General features: G+C 35.5%; 1 protein-coding gene across 4 annotated transcripts in view; it reads left to right on the top strand.

The window, feature by feature from the left end:
• Nucleotides 1-20,296, top strand: part of USP33 (ubiquitin specific peptidase 33) — a 63,046-nt gene that overhangs the window by 22,518 nt on the left and 20,232 nt on the right. For all 4 annotated transcript variants that reach the window (XM_018045640.1, XM_005678224.3, XM_005678223.3 and 1 more), the window contains exons 5-12: nucleotides 7,902-8,054; nucleotides 10,777-10,879; nucleotides 11,616-11,685; nucleotides 12,687-12,800; nucleotides 13,871-13,949; nucleotides 15,614-16,031; nucleotides 18,213-18,335; nucleotides 19,519-19,634. In XM_018045640.1, the coding sequence (XP_017901129.1) occupies nucleotides 7,902-8,054; nucleotides 10,777-10,879; nucleotides 11,616-11,685; nucleotides 12,687-12,800; nucleotides 13,871-13,949; nucleotides 15,614-16,031; nucleotides 18,213-18,335; nucleotides 19,519-19,634 (1,176 nt within the window). The remainder of the gene's footprint in view (nucleotides 1-7,901; nucleotides 8,055-10,776; nucleotides 10,880-11,615; nucleotides 11,686-12,686; nucleotides 12,801-13,870; nucleotides 13,950-15,613; nucleotides 16,032-18,212; nucleotides 18,336-19,518; nucleotides 19,635-20,296) is intronic.

Below are 20,296 nucleotides of genomic sequence, written 5' to 3'. Positions count from 1 at the left end.
CGCCAAACACCTCATCACCTGAGCTGCTTGGACCTGGGAAGGGCGCAAGACACAGGCCTGTGTCAGAGGTCTGTGCCTCTGAGGACTACCCAAGTGCCTGAACCTGAGCGGCTTAGACCTGGGAGATGCATGAAGCCCAGGGCTGGCCTCAGACGGTTCCCGGCGGAGCAACCTAGAGCCTGAGCAGTGTGGGCAGGGAGGGCACATGCACTGTGAATGGGGGCAGGCCCAGTGTGGCTGAGGCACTGCGAGCACACGCCAGTGTTATTTGTTTGCAGCATCCCTCCCTCCCCACAGTGTGACTGAACAAGTGAGCCTAAAAAAAGTGACACCACTGCCCTCTTTGTGTCAGAGCGGAAATAAGACACTGAAGAGACCAGCAAACAGAAGAAGTTAAAACAGAGGGAACCGCCTTGGAAGTGACAGGTGCAATAGATTAAAACTCTGTCTAGTACCGACTACATAGGAAGGGGCCTATGGATCTTGAGAAATATAAGCCGGACCAAGGAACTATCCGAAAATGAACTGACCCTACAATACCCACAGCAACACCAGAGAAAGTCCTAGATATATTTTTACTATTTTTACAATCATTCTTTTTTTTTTAAAAAATTTTAAGTCCTCTATTACTCCTTTAATTTTCACTTTTATAACCTACTATTACTTTGCAAAAAAAAAAAAGACCCTGTTTTTAAAAGCAAACTTCATATATGTATATATTTTATAATTTTTGTGACTGTGGTTTTTTTTCTTGCCTTTTTTTCTTCTTTTCTTTAATATTGTATTTTTGAAATTCCAAACTCTATTCTAGATTTTTAATCTTTGCTTTTTGGTTTTGTTATCAATTTTGTACCTTTAAGAACCCAATCTTCAGTACCCATTTTTACTTGGGAGCGAAATTACTGGCTTGACTGCTCTCTCCCCCTTTGGACTCTCCTTTTTATCCACCAGGTTGCCTCTGTCTCCTCCCTACCCCTTCTCTTCACTACCCAACTCTGTGAATCTCTGTGTGTTCCAGATGGTGGAGAACACTTAGGGAACTGATTACTGGCTGGATCTGTCTCTTTCCTTTTCATTTCCCCCTTTTATCCTCCTGGCCACCACTGTCTACTTCCTCCCTCTCCTCTTCCCTGTATAACTCCGTGAACATCTCTGAGTGGTCCAGTTGTGGAGTGCACATAAGGAAGTGATTACTGGCTAGCTGCTCTCTCCTCTGTTGATTCCACCTCATCTCATTTGGGTCACCTCTAACTCCCTCCTCCCTCTTCTCTTCTCCATGTAACTCTGTGAACCTCTCTGGGTGTCCCTCACTGTGGAGAAACTTTTCATCTTTAACCTAGCTGTTTTATCAGTGGTGCTGTATAGAAGGAGAAGTCTTGCGACTACTGTAAAAATAAGACTGAAAACCAGAAGCAGGAGCCTTAAGTCCAAATCCTGAGAACACCAGAGAACTCCTGACTCCAGGGAACATTAATTGACAGGAGCTCATGAAATGCCTCCATACCTGCACTGATACCAAGCACCACCCAAGGGCCAACAAGTTTCAGAGCAAGACATACCATGCAAATTCTCCAGCAACACAGAAACACAGCCCTGAGCTCCAATATACAGGCTGCCCAAAGTTACTCCAAAACCATTGACATCTCATAACTCATTACTGGACACTTCATTGCACTCCAGAGAGAAGAAATCCAGCTTCACCCACCAGAACACCAACACAAGCTTCCCTAACCAAGAAACCTTGACAAGCCACCTGTACAACCCCACCCACAGCGAGGAAACTCCACAATAAAGAGAACTCCACAAACTGCCAAAATACAGAAAGGCTACCCCAAACTCAGCAATATAAACAAGATGAAGAGACAGAGGAATACCCAGCAGGTAAAGGAACAGGATAAATGCCCACCAAACCAAACAAAAGAGGAAGAGATAGGGAATCTATCTGATAAAGAATTCTGAATAATGATAGTGAAAATGATCCAAAATCTTGAAATCAAAATGGAATCACAGATAAATAGCCTGGAGACAAGGATTGAGAACATGCAAGAAAGGTTTAACAAGGGCCTAGAAGAAATAAAAAAGAGTCAATGTATAATGAATAATGCAATAAATGAGATCAAAAACACTCTGGAGGCAACAGATAGTAGAATAACAGAGGCAGAAGATAGGATTAGTGAAGTAGAAGATAGAATGGTAGAAATAAATGAATTAGGAAAAAAGAAAAACGAATTAAAAGAAATGAGGACATCTCAGAGACCTCCAGAACAGTGTTAAACACCCCAACATTCGAATCATAGGAGTCACAGAAGAAGACAAAAAGAAAGACCATGAGAAAATACTTGAGATAAGAGTTGAAAACTTCCTTAAAATGGGGAAAGAAATAATCACCCAAGTCTAAGAAATCCAGAGAGTCCCAAGCAGGATAAACCCAAGGCGAAACAGCCCAAGACACATATTAATCAAATTAACAAAGATCAAACACAAAACAAATATTAAAAGCAGCAAGGGAAAAACAACAACACACAAGGGGATTCCCATAAGGATAACAGCTGATCTTTCAATAGGCCAGGAGGGAATGGCAAGACATACTTAAAGTGATGAAAGAAAATAACCTACAGCCCAGATTACTGTACCCAGCAAGGATCTCATTCAAATATGAAGAGGAAATCAAAAGCTTTACGGAAAAGAATTCAGCACCACCAAACCAGCTCTCCAACAAATGCTAAAGGATATTCTCTAGACAGGAAACACAAAAAGGGTGTATAAACTCGAACCCAAAACAATAAAGTAAATGGCAGCAAGAGCATACTTATCAATAATTACCTTAAACCTAAATGGGTTGAATGCCCCAACCAAAAGACAAAGACTGGCTGAATGGCTACAAAAACAAGACCCCTATATATGCTGTCTACAAGAGACCCACCTCAAAACAAGGGACACATACAGACTGAAAGTGAAGGGCTGGAAAAAGATATTCCATGCAAATAGAGACCAAAAGAAAGCAGGAGTAGCAATACTCATATCAGATAAAATAGACTTTAAAACAAAGGCTGTAAAAAGAGACAAACAAGGACACTACATAATGATCAAAGGATCAATCCAAGAAGAAGATATAACAATTATAAATATATATGCACCCAACATAGGAGCATTGCAATATGTAAGACAAGTATGAATGGGGAAATTAACAATAAGACAATAATAGTGGAAGACTTCAATACACCACTCACACCTGTGGATAGATAACTAAAGAGAAAATTAACAAGAAAACACAAACTTTAAACGATACAATAGATCAGTTAGACCTAATTGATATCTATTGGACATTTCACCCCAAAACAATGAATTTCACCTTTTTCTCAAGTGCTCACAGAACCTTCTCCAGGTTAGATCACATCCTGGGCCATAAATCTAGCCTTGTTAAATTCAAAAAAATTGAAATCATTCCAGGCATCTTTTCTGACCATAATGCAGTAAGATTAGATCTCAGTTACAGGAGAAAAACTTAAAAATTCCAACATATGGAGGCTGAACAACATGCTGCTGAATAACCAACAAATCACAGAAGAAATCAAAAAAGAAATCAAAATATGCATAGAAACATAAATGAAAATGAAAACACAACAATCCAAAACCTGTGGGACACTGTAAAAGCAGTGCTAAGGGAAAAGTTCATAGCAATACAGGCATACCTCAAGAAACAAGAAAAAAGTCAAATAAATAACCTAACTCTACACCTAAAGCAACTAGAAAAGGGAGAAATGGAGAACCCCAGGGTTGGTAGAAGGAAAGAAATCTTAAAAATTAGGGCAGAAATAAATGCAAAAGAAACAAAAGAGACCATAGCAAAAATCAACAAAGCCAAAAGCTGGTTCTCTGAAAGGATAAATAAAATTGACAAACCATTAGCCAGACTCATCAAGAAACAAAGGGAGAAAAATCAAATCAATAAAATTAGAAATGAAGAGGTCACAACAGACAACACAGAAATACAAAGGATCATAAGAGACTACTATCAGCAATTATATGCCAGTAAAATGGACAACTTGGAAGAAATGCTCAAATTCTTAGAAAAGTACCACTTCCCAAAACTGAACCAGGAAGAAACAGAAAATCTCAACAGACCCATCACAAGCACGGAAATTGAAACTGTAATCAGAAATCTTCCACCAACCAAAAGCCCAGGTCCAGATGGCTTCACAGCTGAATTCTACCAAAAATTTCGAGAAGAGCTAACACCTATCCTACTCAAACTCTTCCAGAAAATTGCAGAGGAAGGTAAACTTCCAAACTCATTCTATGAGGCCACCATCACCCTAATGCCAAAACCTGGCAAAGATGCCAAAAAAAAAAAAAAAGAAAACTACAGGCCAATATCACTGATGAACATAGATGCAAAAATCCTTAACAAAATTCTAGCAATCAGACTCCAACAACACATTAAAAAGATCATACACCATGACTAAGTGGGCTTTATCCCAGGGATGCAAGGAGTCATCAATATCCATGAATCAATCAATGTAATACACCACACTAACAAATTGAAACATGAAAGCCATATGATTATCTCAATAGATGCAGAGAAAGCCTTTGACAAAATTCAACATCTATTTATGATAAAAACTCTCCAGAAAGCAGGAATAGAAGGAACTATACCTCAACATCATAAAAGCTATATATGACAAACCCAAAGCAAACATCCTCAATGGTGAAAAATTGAAAGCATTTCTCCTGAAAATGAAAGCATTTCAGGAACAAGACAAGGGTGCCCACTTTCACCACTACTATTCAACATACTTTTGGAAGTTTTGGCCACAGCAGTCAGAGCAGAGAAAGAAAGAAAAGGAATCCAAATTGGAAAAGAAGTAAAACTCTCACTGTTTGCAGATGACATGATCCTCTACATAGAAAACCCTAAAGACTCCACCAGAAAATTACTAGAGCTAATCAATGAATATAGTAAAGTTGTAGGATATAAAATCAACACACAGAAATCCCTTGCATTTCTATACACTAATAATGAGAAAATAGAGAAATTAAGGAAATAATTCCATTCACCATTGCAACAAAAAGAATAAAATACTTAGGACTATATCTACCTAAAGAAACTAAAGACCTATATATAGAAAACTATAAAACACTGGTGAAACAAATCAAAGAGGACACTAATAGATGGAGAAATATACCATGTTCATGGATCGGAAGAGTCGATATAGTGAACATGAGTATACTACCCAAAGCAATTTATAGATTCAGTGCAATCCCTATGAAGCTACCAATGGTATTTTTCACAGAGCTAGAACAAATAATTTCACAATTTGTATGGAAATACAAAAAACCTCTAATAGCCAAAGCAATCTTGAGAAAGAAGAATGGAACTGGAGGAATCAACCTGCCTGACTTCAGGCTCTACTACAAAGCCAGTCAATAAGAGTGTGGTACTGGCACAAAGACAGAAATATAGATCAATGGAACAAAATAGCCCAGAGATAAATCCACGCACCTATGGACCCCTTATCTTTGACAGAGGAGGCAAGAATATACAATGGATTAAAGATAATCTCTTTAACAAGTGGTGCTGGGAAAACTGGTCAACCACTTGTAAAAGAATGAAACTAGAACACTTTCTAACACCATACACAAAAATAAACTCAAAATGGATTAAAGATCTAAACGTAAGACCAGAAACTATAAAATTCCTAGAGGAGAACATAGGCAAAACACTCTCCGACATACATCAAAGCAGTATCCTCGATGACCCACCTCCCCGAATATTGGAAATAAAAGCAAAAATAAACAAATGGGACCTAATTAAACTTAAAAGCTTCTGCACAACAAAGGAAACTATAAGCAAGGTGAAAAGAGAGCCTTCAGAATGGGAGAAAATAATAGCAAATGAAGCAACTGACAAACAACTAATCTCAAAAATATACAAGCAACTTATGCAGCTCAATTCCAGAAAAATAAACGACCCAATCAAAACATGGGCCAAAGAACTAAATAGACATTTCTCCAAAGAAGACATAACAGATGGCTAACAAACACATGAAAAGATGCTCAGCATCACTCATTATCAGAGAAATGCAAATCAAAACCACAATGAGGCACCATTTCACGCCAGTCAGAATGGCTGCGATCCAAAAGGCTACAAGCAATAAATGCTGGAGAGGGTGGGGAGAAAGGGGAACCCTCTTACCCTGTTGGTGGGAATGCAAACTAGTACAGCCACTATGGAGAACAGTGTGGAGATTCCTTAAAAAACTGGAAATAGAACTGCCTTATGATCCAGCAATCCCACTGCTGGGCAAACACATCAAGGAAACCAGAATTGAAAGAGATACATGTACCCCAGTGTTCATTGCAGCACTGTTTATAATAGCCAGGACATGGAAACAACCTAGATGTCCATCAGCAGATGAATGGATAAGAAAGCTGTGGTACATATACACAATGGAGTATTACTCAGCCATTAAAAAGAATACATTAGAATCAGTTCCAATGAGGTGGATGAAACTGGAGCCTATTATACAGAGTGAAGTAAGCCAGAAAGGAAAACACCAATACAGTATACTAACGCATATATATGGAATTTAGAAAGATGGTAACAATAACCCTGTATGCGAGACAGCAAAAGAGAAACAGATGTATAGAACAGTCTTTTGGACTCTGTGGGAGAGGGAGAGGGAGAGGGTGGGATGATTTGGGAGAATGGCATTGAAACATGTATAATATCATATAAGAAACTAATCGCCAGTGCAGGTTCGATGCATGATACTGGATGCTTGGGGCTGGTGCACTGGGACAACCCAGAGGGATGGTACGGGGAGGGAGGAGGGTGGGGGGTTCAGGATGGGGAACACGTGTACACTTGTGGCGGATTCATGTTGATGTATGGCAATACCAATACAATATTGTAAAGTAATTAACCTCCAATTAAAATAAATTTATATTAAAAAATTTTTTTCCAAAAAAAAGAAATGTACCTCCAGGTGTATGGAGGTGATCACTGGAAATATTAGGAGGATGTGGAAGTTGAAGGCAAGACTAGAAGTCTAGGCTTATGACAGGGCCTGACTGACTTCAAGGCTCAACTCATATTACCTTTTTCTCTACATCCTCCTTACTGGAATCTCCTGTCTATATCACCTTGGTGGTTTGGTGCTCGTGTGTAATTCTGGCATGCTTCTTTTACAGATTAGATAGAGCTCACATTCCAAACTACATTTCTTGAGAATGAACCATCTTTTTCATTTATATTTATCTCTGCAGCATCAACTATTCCTGACAGGGTTCCTCAAGAAAATTGCTTAAGACTCTGAGGCATCTTCATACTTAATTAATTTACTTCTCTTTGGTGGATCTAGAATGGTGGTGTTATGTGCCATTCTTGGGAGAATTGAGAAAATGGTTACTCAAATCATTTTCTGTAGGGCATTATTGTCTTGCAGAACTCCAGATGAGAAAGGCGAGAATTTCACATATCCAAGATTATATATTCACTATTGCTTGAGGTCTTTTGTGCTTTAATTCATGTCATTTGTATTCTTTTGCCATTCTGATGTCCTTGAATACTTAATGTGCTATTGTCAGTTTTCTTGTATTATAATTACTTGCTAACTGCAAAGCAGACTCTCATAATAACTCTTTGTTTATCTTTATAATGAATAGTGGTGAAAATAGTAGAATAATCTTTGTAGTAGGCTTGGATATTGTTACTATTCGCTATGCTTTAACAGCGGTTTATCTAAGTATTGTTTATATGGTGCTCTGGTTTAAATCTTCTCTTTTGAATATATTGTTATTCATTAAAGGCCAGCAGTTTATCTTCTATGATCTTTTGAAAGGCTTTCAACTATAACTAATTTTGATTCCTCTTCTCTCTCTCTCATGAAATTATTCAGGAGACAAAGCATTATCTAACTGTGAACCTTACCACTCTTCGAGTATGGTGTTATGCTTGCAGCAAAGAAGTATTTTTGGATAGGAAATTAGGAACTCAGCCTTCATTACCTCATGTAAAACCACTTCACCAAATACAAGAAAATGGCGTACAGGTAATAATTTAAATCCATGGAATTGAAATATTAAATACTTTCAGAAAATAATTTCAGAGTTTGTCATGTAGCTGAAATTTTAAAGAACCCTACTTCATCTTTACTTTACCAGGTTTCCACAATGTGCCCTTTTTCCTTCAAATGAGAATCTGGCCTTTTTTCTTTTGTGGAATGATAGATTAGGGTAAAATTGAATCACACGTGTCTAAAAATGGAAAAGCACCTTATAGGTTTTAAAAACTTAAGCATCTGGCTCTAGGAGAGATGATGGGCCTTCTTTAATAGGCCCTAATTGAACTATCTTTTCCTCATTTCCCTCCCTGCTGCACTCCCATGTCTATTATTGTGAATGTTTTACTAATTTGTTGAAAACCAGATAGAATATATTAAAACTTAACATCAGTCTTTGACTACAAAATATGTGTGAACTTGCAAAGATTGCTCACTTAATTTTGAGAATTTTCAAGTTCTATAAAAATAGGAAAGGGAGGGACTTCCATGGCAGCCCAGTGATTAAGACTCCGTGCTTCCACTGCAGGGGGCATGGATTCAATTCTTGGTTGGAGAACCAAGATTCCACATGCCTTGCAGTGCCCCAGAGAAGAGAATAGGAGAGGGACATGGAAAAATAAGAGTAGTTGGTGTCTACTTATTCTAATCATCATTTGATCTGTTTTAGTTAACACATCAATGGGGTTTTTTCCCTGTGGGTTATAGAAATTACAGTGTATTTCTAGAATTGTGTTCTTTGATGCCAATTCTTAAGATTTTTTCTGTTGTATCTTTGTATTGCATTCTGATGGTAGGAATTTGTGATAATAAATTTGTTTGCCTCACATATAATATAACCTAAAGTGACTAGATTTTAGACAAGGTATACTTGTTGCATTTCTAGTTTCACAGTTGAATGACTCTAGTTCATAAATCATCATTACTATTTCTCCCCTGATACCTATTTATCATCCAGAAATACGTTTTTTGGTTTTGTTAATGGCATGGTAGTTTGAAAAGAAGTTTGTGTGAACCCTCTTGTACTATTAACAAAAACGTGATAATTGAAAGTTTAATCACATGAGGAACTGATAACAGTTTATATTAATCAAAGAATAAGTGCAGATAGTCCACAAAAAAAGAAATACAAAAAAAAAACACACATCAAGAAAATAATCATCACTAACGAAAATGCCATTTATACCTGATAGATTACAATTGCAACTCTTTTTTTTAAGAAGTGACTTTTCAATATATATGTAACTTATTTTTCATTTATTATTTTATTTTTGGTTGCACTGGGTCTTCATTGGTATGAGAAGCCCAAGCACCACAAGGAAGAGTAGCCCCCGCTCACCACAACTAGAGAAAGCCTTTGCACAGTAACGAAGACCCAGTGCAACCCCTTAATGAATACTGAATCTGGTTGAATAAAAATACTGATACTTTTCTGATAGCTTGTAAATAACTTTTGGTGAGTTACTTTTATGACACATGAAAGACATGAATTTAATTTCATACAACTTCCCAGTGATCTTGTTGTTAAAGAAATTGCTCAGAAGAAAAAGTTATTTGTGCAGCTATTTTTAGTGATATAAAATTTATAGACTATTTGAACCCAATTCATTAGAGCATTAATTACATGTTAACAGTATTGGAAATCAGTCAAATGTCATTAAGATTTTTCAAACCGTATTCTAGGAGGTAAGATTTTGAATGATTTTTTTCTAAAAACTGTTCTGCTGCTGCTGCTAAATCGCTTCAGTCGTGTCCGACTCTGTGCGACCCCATAGACAGCAGCCCACTAGGCTCCTCTGTCCATGGAATTCTCCAGGCAAGAGTACTAGAGTGGGTTGTCATTTCCTCCTCCAATGCGTGAAAGTGAAAAGTGAAAGTGAAGTCACTCAGTCGTGTGCGACTCGTAGCAACCCCATGGACTGCAGCCAACCGGGCTCCTCCGTCCATGGGATTTTCCAGGCAAGAGTACTGGAGTGGGGTGCCATTGCCTTCTCCGAAAAACTGTTCTACTTCTCTGTATTTCAATACAACCAAGTGAGAATATGGGCCTTCCCAAATGTCTAGTATCTACAAATGCCAGGAAGGTAAAGTATAAAGTGGGTGGGTGTGAGTGCATATGCATGTCATGTGGAAGAAGAATAGGCTGTAAAGTTTGAGAACCAGAGCATGTGCTGAATTGCATTCTGCTCTTCAGTTTCAGCCTCCCACTGAACTTTGCCAACTGGGTGCAATGTATTTTGAGATTCTTCTATTAGAAGAAAACTTGTAAATTTTTGAGGTTTTTTTTTTTTAATTTTTAATTGGAGGATAATTGCTTTACAATATTATGTTGGTTTTTGTCATGCAGCAGCAAAATTTGATTTTTTTATGTGAGCTCTCCCAATGTTTAAAGTGTTAGCTCAAAAGTTTTGCTTTTGTTTGGGTTTTTGGCCTTTAAAAAAAAAGGTTTTTTTATTTAAATAATATGTACTGGCATTTGACCAGCAAGTCACCAGTTGCAAACTCTTGAGTTAATCCAATTCTCAGGAATTAATTTTGGAACTTTAGAAAATATTTAAAACTATTTCGTATGCATAAAAGGATGCAAAATAACTTCAGTAAGAAGTATCAGGAGAGGACAGACTATAGAAGTCTACAGATCAGTTGAGTGAAAAATTTTGTAAAAATTTAACCTAAGAATTTGTTTAAGCCCGCTATCTTTTCTGTTATCAAGGATTTTAAAATACCCAGTAACACAACATTAAAAACTCCTCTGGTTGCTGTATTTGATGATCTGGATATAGAAGTAGAAGAAGAAGATGAACTTAAGGCAAGAGGTAAAATAATTCTCCTATATAACACATTCCTTTGTATGCCATTGCCCATTTCTTTAGGGAACTGTATTGTGAAAATTTCAAAGTCGAGGTGATAAGATAATTATAAAAATAAATTCTAGGAACCAAGCTATTTGTTAATGCTTTTTTAAAAAAAGTCACCTGTTTATATAATTAATTAAGGAGCATTTTAAGTTCTAATTTTTTAAATTTACTGCATTATGCATCATTTGAAAATACCAAGGAAATATCCTTTTGTTTTTAATGATGCATGAGTGAAAATAATGCTAGTTGGCAATATTTGATTGTAAGAAATCAATCAAGTAATTGTATTATTTAAAAACTGAAATTTTACCTAGGAAAATTATTATTTGTGAAAAAAAGCAAACTGACAGTTTTGATACTTGGTTTCTCTGGCATCAGTTTACTAAAGCCCACAATATAAACTATCTGTATATATAGTTTTGTACAAACTTTTCTGTTTTATAATTCATATAAGGGAATCTTAGCCCATTAAGAGTATATCTAAATAATTTTCTGAAAATTATCACTTTGGTGTAAGTCTGACCCCTCTTTGAGTTATTCAGGTTGTTGCTATTTGTATTTTTATAATGTATTTTGTATTTCCCTACCATAGCTTAGGAACCATAATAATTAACTAGTTATATACTTAGTGAACACTCATAAACTTGAGTCATTGGATTATTGAATGATGACATAACATAATTTTTCTTAATAGGTCTCACAGGTTTGAAAAATATTGGAAATACTTGTTATATGAATGCAGCTTTGCAGGCTCTTTCTAACTGGTAAGTAGAGAAATTAATTTTGTTAGTATAGTTGTTTAAAGTTATTCTTGGAGCAGAAAACTATGATGCTGTAGTATGCTTAGAAAAAAAAGAGAAGTGAGAGAGGGAAAAGAAAGAAATATACTTTAATAGTAATATTGGAAAGTTAATAATGATATTCAGTCTCCCTAGCCAACTGGATTCCATTAATCCCTTGCTGTACCTCTTCCTCACCCCTCTCAACACATGAAATGCCTTCACTTAAATTATCTTGGTTAACTAAAACCTAAATGTACAAATATTCCTGAGAAAGTTTTCCTCTTTCTTGTTAATTGACTCCTAGGGTAGAGTAAGCAACAAACTGCGTTGGGACATAATCCATTGTTGTCCCCATAGGGTTACTACTCTGTGCCTGTGGTTTCCTAAGAGTGCTGGTCCTGGCTTAGCTCCTAGGGAGTTGTGCGTCTTTGAGGAAGTTGTGTTTACATCTAGAAAAGGAGGAGCTTAAACTAATTCTTCTGATCACTTTTCATTCAGAGATCCTAGGAAAATATTTTATATTTTTCTGTAGGTGGAAAGTCTCTAATAAAGCAGTTGGGTTTTTTTGTTTGTTTGTTTGTTTTCCCTCAATCTTAGTCCTGTGAAGGAGGTAGATGCAGTATGAAATGTTCTGTAGATGATCACCCAGGGAAGAGAGGGAAAGTCATAGAATCAAGTTCTGATGAACCCTAATATTTAGACACCTGATTAGAGCAGAAAAAAATAATAAAGAGGGGAAAGAGTTGCCAGAGAGGTAAAAAACGAAAGTAGAAAAGTGATCTGACAGCATTGAGGACTCTAATGTTGTGGGTCAAATCTGCTGATGTGCTCAGCAAAATAATGAAATGAATGTGAAGCTGTAAAAGGAAGCAAAGAAATAATAGATACAGTGCTTTATTTGTCATACTTCATTGAATGGCTAGAAGTCAATCAGTATTAAGCTTTGACTGAATTCTAAAATTCCTTTTTTTTTTTTAAATTAGCCCGCCTTTGACACAGTTTTTTCTTGATTGTGGAGGACTGGCTCGAACAGATAAGAAACCAGCTATTTGTAAAAGTTATCTCAAACTAATGACAGAGCTCTGGCATAAAAGCAGGTATGTACTTACTATGTTTATTTTCTTTTATTATATTTTAAACTGAATATTGTAGCACGTGCATTTATAGAGATGTAAAAAGTAGAAGAGAAACAGATTGAGGCATTCAGTTTTGGCCACATTACATTTGACAGTGAACATCCAAATGAAGTATCTGGACTGGAGATAAAATGTTGAACTTCTGCAGTTGCTGTTACACTTCTGAATTTTGTAGACATTCTCACAATGCTAAAATCAGACCATAGAGACATATAAGAATGTTTATTTTTCTCCTTATATTTATTTGCTCTAAGTGTAGCATTAGAAGAGTAACTGTCTGCTATAAAGTTTTTTGTATTACAACTCTTAGTCGTTTATCCCTATTGGGTATTACCTGGCTCTAATGTTTCCAAGTTCCTTACTCTATAGCTAGAACTTGCCCTTAACTGCTATGTTTAAGTTTCTTTGCTCTGAAACTATGAACTTCATATTCTTGGAAGTTTACTAAACTTCAGAAGTGTCATAGTACAGGGTTCTAGATGATTAAATCTCTTATGGTTTACTTTTCATTTTTGTTTTCATGGGTATTTGATAACTGGTTTAAAATTTTTATTTAGGTAATGTACTAGGTATCCTTATCTTAATTTTTCCAGGAATTTTAAGTAATTAAAATATTATTTTAAGCAACTAGTATTTTTTGAAAAATCGTATGGTAGAGCATAGTCATTTCTTTAGGGGAGAGAGGAATAAATTATAGCTTAAATATAAAAACTAAGCTATTTTCATGAACTTTTGAAGCTTAATACTGGGCCACTTTGAATGATTTTTTGAAACATGAACACTTTTCAGTTTGACTCTTTGAATTTTTGATTTCGCATTTCTAAAATAAAAATTAGAGCCTTCCCTTGTCGTCCAGTAGTTAGGACACTCAGTTTCCAGTGCAGGGTTGGATTCCCTAGTCAGAAAACTAAGATCCCACATGCTACAAGGCATAGTCAAAAATAAATTTAAAAAAAAAAATTGCTGGATACTTAAAATAAAAAAATAACTAAAAATCACAAGTTTCTTCCTAAAAATGTTTTCTTCCTCAGACCAGGATCAGTTGTGCCTACTACTCTGTTTCAAGGAATTAAAACTGTAAATCCAACATTTCGGGGGTATTCTCAGCAGGTAGGTCTTTATTGCTTAGAAATTTTAAATTCGGGGGTGTGTAAATATGCCAGTATTTTCTAGTGCTTTTAGCTTTGAAAAGTTGTGCATCCAGAGATAAATTTTTACTTATATTTTCTGTATTTTATAATTAAATATTTTAATACTGTCATTTATTTCACATTACAATATGATCCAAATTTAATTTTTCACATACAGCTAACAAATGTAGCAAACAACAGATTTTAAGAATTTGCTTAACCTATTTTTAAAAGTTTCTTCTTCATTAATTTTTGTGCTTACATTAATGTATAATAGGTCTATTTGTGGACTTTCTAATCTACTTCATTGACCTGTAGTTTTTTTTAACTGATACCAGTGGCAGTTTCAATTATTGTTGTTTTATGTAATATTTTTTCACGTTAATACCTAATCCTCACATATGTTTCCTTTTTTCAAAGAAATACCTATTCCCTATTAACTTTTTCTTGTACAAATTCCTGTATCATAGGGACTTCCTTGGTGGTCCGGGGGCTAAGACTGTGCTCCCAGTGCAGGGGGCCCAGATTTGATCTCTGGTCAGGGAACTAGATCCTACATGCTGCAGCAGAGTTTGCATGTTATAACTAAAAAAAAACTCCCATTAGGGAATGCATGTACACCCGTGGTGGATTCATGTCAATGTATGGCAAAACCAATACAGTATTGTAAAGTAAAATAAAGTAAAAATAAAAATTAAAAAAAAAAATCTTTTTTTAATCTCACATAAGGTCCCAAGTCCCTCAGCTAAGACCCAGTGAAAGAAAAAAAGTGAAAGTGAAAGTCTCTCAGTCGTTTCTGACTCTTTGCAACCCCATGGATTTCTCATGGACTCCATGAAATTCTCCAGGCCAGAATACTGGAGTGGGTAACCGTTTCCTTCCCCAGGGGATCTTCCCAACCCAGCGATCGAACCCATGTTTCCCTCATTACAGGCAGATTCTTTACTAGCTGAGCCACAAGGGAAACCCAAGAATACTGGAGTGGGTAGCCTATCCCTTCTCCAGCGGATCCTCCTGATCCAGGAGGTCTCCTGCATTGCAGGTGGATTCAGACCCGGTACAGCCGAAGAATTAATACATAAATTTGTTTTAAAAAGTTCCTGGATCACAGACACTGATTTAGTAGATGTAACTTGGGGGCTATGAATTTGTATTTTTGATAAACATTCTAGATTGATCGAGGATTTTGAGATATAGTACAAAATTAGATAAAGCTTTAATTTTAAGCCAGACATACTTGAATTTGATATCTCTCTGAATTCTTATTGTCTGATGAGACAAATCCACATTTTCTTTATGCCTTACTCCTCAAGGTTTTTTTTCTTCAGTAACAGCAGTACTAAAGCTACTTTCAGATCATCTTCAGCCTTTTGTTCTTTTTTTTTTAAGTTTTTCTTGAAATACATCTTCAGTTTTTCATTAATTTTGTTTTCTAACTTTTTTTTTGTTTTTTAACTTTTTAGAACTTAGAACATCCTATCCCTCCAGTGCCCTATGTTCTGCGAAGTTGTATGTCCACATTATAATGCTACACATGTAGAAATCAATTGCTAACCATGTTTTGTCTCTCAAGTCTTTCTCTCAAGTTTCTGCATACACTATTTTTAATGAAATGGTACTATCTGTGTTGCTTACATATAATAGGATGCTCAAGAATTCCTTCGATGTTTAATGGATCTGCTTCATGAAGAACTGAAAGAACAAGTCATGGAAGTAGAAGAGGATCCTCAAACTATAATGACTGAAGAGACCATGGAGGAAGACAAGAGCCAATCAGATGTAGATTTTCAGTCCTGCGAATCTTGTAGCAGCAGTGATAAAGCTGAAAATGAAAATGGCTCTAGAAGCTTTTCTGAAGATAATAATGAGACAACAATGTTAATTCAGGATGATGAGAACAATTCAGAAATGTCAAAAGATTGGCAAAAAGAGAAGATGTGCAACAAGATTAATAAAGTAAATTCTGAAGGAGAATTAGATAAAGATAGAGACTCTGTATCTGAAACAGCGGATTTGAACAACCAGGAAACTGTCAAAGTGCAAATACACAGCAGAGCTTCAGGTGACAATTTTTATAATTTGCAAATGATAGTGTTTCATTTGTGGACAAAGGGTGCAAGATATGTGTTCAAGATTATATTTGTAATTTTACTGTTTTCTAAAATTAATATTTTGTGTGCAGTTCGTGACCTTATAGTTCAGCCATACTAATTTAAAGAAGTAGGGAGGGACTTTCCCTGGCAGCCCAGTGGTTAAGACTCTGTGCTTCCACTACAGGGAGTGTAGGTTCTATCCCTGTTTGGGGATCTGAGATCCCACATGCTGCGTGGTACAGCCAAAAAATAAAAGAGGGAATTAAATAGATGTTACTTTTGCGCTTTCTAACTAGTAGCTGCTGCTGCTGCTAAGTCACTTCAATTGTGTCCGACTCTGTGTGACCCCATAGACGGCAGCCCACAAGCCTCTCCCATCCCTGGGATTCTCCAGGCAAGAACACTGGAGTGATCTAATTAGTAGAGTTTAGTACTATTTGCATGTGAGTATTAAGCAGATTTGTAAAAGAGCAAAATAATCAAAATTGTAGACTATTAGATTTAGATTGCTGTCATTGGAGTCATGTCAGTTACAAAATATTTAGTGTATGCTTGGCATAGGAGTGTAATGTATTACAATGAACTCTGTTTTGATAGGGTTATACCACAGTACTGGTCACTATTCTTTTGAGAAAGAGCAAGTGGCCAAATGAAAGACAGTTGAGTTGTTTTGCATTTTACATTTATTTTTTCTTGGGTTAACTTGTCTTAGCTTAATGTGGTATTTAATTCTCCAAAGCACATAAAATCAAACCGTCAGAGATTCAGATTCTCTGATCTTAAAATAAATGGGAGACAAGGAACATAAAAAATTTATCTTCTATAACTACTGAATAGTGGGCAGTACTAAATTTACTAAGGTTTTTGAATGAACACAACTTTTTTCTGGAGAAGAAGGATATTTCCTTAACCACAGGAATACTCGTGGTTCAGTGCATTAATACTTGTGCAGTAATACTTGTGTGCAGTGCATAAATGCCTTCTAGTCAAGAAAATGTGTCAGGCCCCTTGATTATACTGACATAATGTTTAGAAGTTTAGCTGTGGTTAGAAGTTGTTTAATCATTAGTTATGTAAAATATCAGTATTGAAAGACTTAGCAGTCTGCTATCTAGCCTTTCCTCGTAAAAAACCTAATCAAGTTACCTACTAGTTCTTTATTGTTCCATAACAAGTCTATTACAATTAGTAACTAATTGATGACCTAGATCAGGGATCTGAGCTTTTACATTTTCTGATTGAAAAATGTAACAAAGACGATATATGACACACAAAACCTAAACTATATACCATCTGGTCTTTTGTAGGGATCATTTGCTAATCCCTGACCTTCCCTGACCTAGATTGTGTTAACTTTATTCCCTTCTAAAAGTCCTAGAGTGAGTCTCCTCCTCTCCTCCTATTTTCTTCCCCTAGTATTATCAGTCTACTTTTAATCATGGTTGAGATAATAATGAGAAATGCCTCTGTGAAAGTCATAAAAGTCATTTCTTGTGCATTATCTGGAAAAATCTCTGAAATCATTCTGTTTCAGCATCTGTTATGTACACTTCTCTCTTCTTCACTCAAATGCTTTTTTAGCAGTCTCTCGCCATGAAACATATGTTATATACTAGGAATCCAACAGCAAATCAAGATAGCTCTCACAGCACTTATATTTTCTTGATTCATAATTTAATTCTCAAAAAAAGATGTTTTTTCTGACAGAGGGTTTTATTTCCTTTTATTACAGTAAGAATAAAATAATTTATAATTATTTCATGCCTAAATTTCTTCCTGGATTTTGATTACTATGTTAGTTTGGGAAGATAATCTCTTTTTCTCCCATATGGTTTTAAAGCTTTCTAAAAACTGCCCAATTTGCTTTAGTTTTTTAAATACTAAATTAGGACAAATACAGTCCTCTTCCGCTTTATAGTTCCACTGCACACTTTCTGTATTCCCTACAACAGTAATGTGTTATGAACATTAATTGAACTCTTAGGGGGAAAATCACTGTTACTCACTTAGCAAGCATAATGTCTGTTGAGTATTTCACCTGACATTTATTACTGTGAATAGTGTTCAAAATCTCAAATGAAAAAAGCTTTCTTTGACAGGTGGAATAATTTTACTATTTAAGGTAATAATACAAATTTTAAATATTACAGAATATATTACTGATGTCCATTTGAATGACCTGCCATCAAATGAAGGTGTTAATCCACGATTATCAGCAAGCCCTCCTAAATCAGGCAATTTGTGGCCAGGATTGCCACCCACACATAAAAAAGGTAGAAGTTTCAGTTACTCAGGTTCCTTTGCTTTGATAGTTTAAAGTGTTAATTATGAAATATTATTCAGGCTTTTTAAAATTGACAGCATCATTTTATACAGCCATGATTTAAAATATTTTTGTGTGTGTGGCACAAATTTATGTATGACAGAGTTTACTCTTTTGGCATAGGGTTCTGAGTTTCAGCACATGCATAGATTGTTAGAACCACCACCACAAACACAGTGTAGAACAGTTCCAGCTCCCCAAAGAAGTCCCTCATAGTACTGTTTCATCCATAGTACTATTCCATTCCCTCCCAAAGCCCCAGCCCTATCTGTTCTTTATTCCTATTGTTTTTCCTTTTCCAGAATGTCATATACATGTAATCATAAAGAACATAGTATTTTGAAATAGGCTGCTTTCACTTAGCTTAATGCATTTGAGATACAGTCACATTACATGTCTGAATAGTTCTTTTTTATTACTTAATATCTCATTGTGTGACTATGCTGTGTAATACACTGAACTCAGTGAGTGCATATACTCACTGAAGGATATTTGAATTTGTTTCCAGTATTTGGCAGTTACAAATAAATATTTATGTACTAGTTTCTGTATGAACATGAATTGTCACTTGTTCAGGATAAACACCTGGATGTAGGATGATTGGGTTTTATGTTTTATGCTTAATGTTGCGTGAAGTTAAAGAGTCTTTATGACTTTGTGTTAGAATTATTTAAAGACATCAAAGACATAAAAAGCATGATCCGTAAATTAAAAAAAATTAAAATCTTTTTTAGCAAAATTATTAAGAGAATGAAAAGATTGGGAGAAAATATTTGTAAATCACATAGCTGACAGAGGGCTTGTATCTAGAATATATAAAGACCTCTCAAAAACTTAATAGAATCCTTTCTTCAAACAAAGCCTTACTTGGAAGCAACAACAAATAAGTAAAAGCAAAACTGTTTTGGTTGAAGTCAAGATGGGGAGACTGAACCCTTTCTATTTCATCACGGTTTCTCTTTGAGGATTTTTGGTTGTTTTTTGTGTTTTCTTTAGGTAGTGCTCTTGAATGGTGTTTTGACAGATATTTTTCAGCAGAGTAATTTTGCTGTTAATAGTTTCAGAAAAAGTGTAAAGGAACTATTTTGATTTCTAAAAGAAAAAATTATTCTATACTTGTTTTTCAATCCTAGTTCAATCTGCATTATCTCCAAAGAGAAAAAAACAGCACAAGAAATACCGAAGTGTTATTTCAGACATATTTGATGGAACAATCATTAGTTCAGTTCAGTGTCTCACTTGTGACAGGGTGAGTATGTGAGGATTATAATACACAGGAAATTTCTTTCAAATGCTTTTTAAAAAACTGACAAGATGGTGTGAGTAGTTTTAATTCCTTCTCTTTGCTATTGATGATTATACATGTATTTCAGGTGTTTGCATAAGTATAAATTGATTCTAAGAGTAGAACTTGTTTTTTGGAAGTAAAGCAGCATACTTTTTTAAGGATGGGTCTTGACTTGTCATTGAACAGGCACGCATTAGTAGGAAGAATTAACTCAGTTCTTCATCTCTGGTCACAAATAAAGGAGTATGTTGCTCAGCAACCAGAATTTGAAACACATGCATATTCTCCCAAGGCTGATGAAATTAGTAGGAAACAGTTGTTACTGACTTGTACAAGGCTATGAATGTATCATCTCACTTGGTTGTATGGTTTGTAAATATTTTCTCATGTTAAGATTGGATTCAGATAATAAAAGTAGTATCAGGTTTATACAGAAGAGCATAAATTAATATCATCATGAGATTTTTAATAATACCTCTAAATTCCTGAATTTCTTAGAGGTTTTAAGAATGGTTTTACTTCAGTATAGTGATGAATATAATTAAATGTAAAATGACATATCTCAAAAAAGAAATAACCCCAAGAAGGTTTTCTGTTATTGTGTTAGAATTAAGTCAAATCTA

Source organism: Capra hircus, chromosome 3, assembly GCF_001704415.2.
Source record: "Capra hircus breed San Clemente chromosome 3, ASM170441v1, whole genome shotgun sequence".
Classification (NCBI taxonomy): domain Eukaryota; kingdom Metazoa; phylum Chordata; class Mammalia; order Artiodactyla; family Bovidae; genus Capra; species Capra hircus.
Note: the sequence above shows the minus strand (reverse complement) of the source record. Positions and strands in the feature narration are given on the sequence as shown.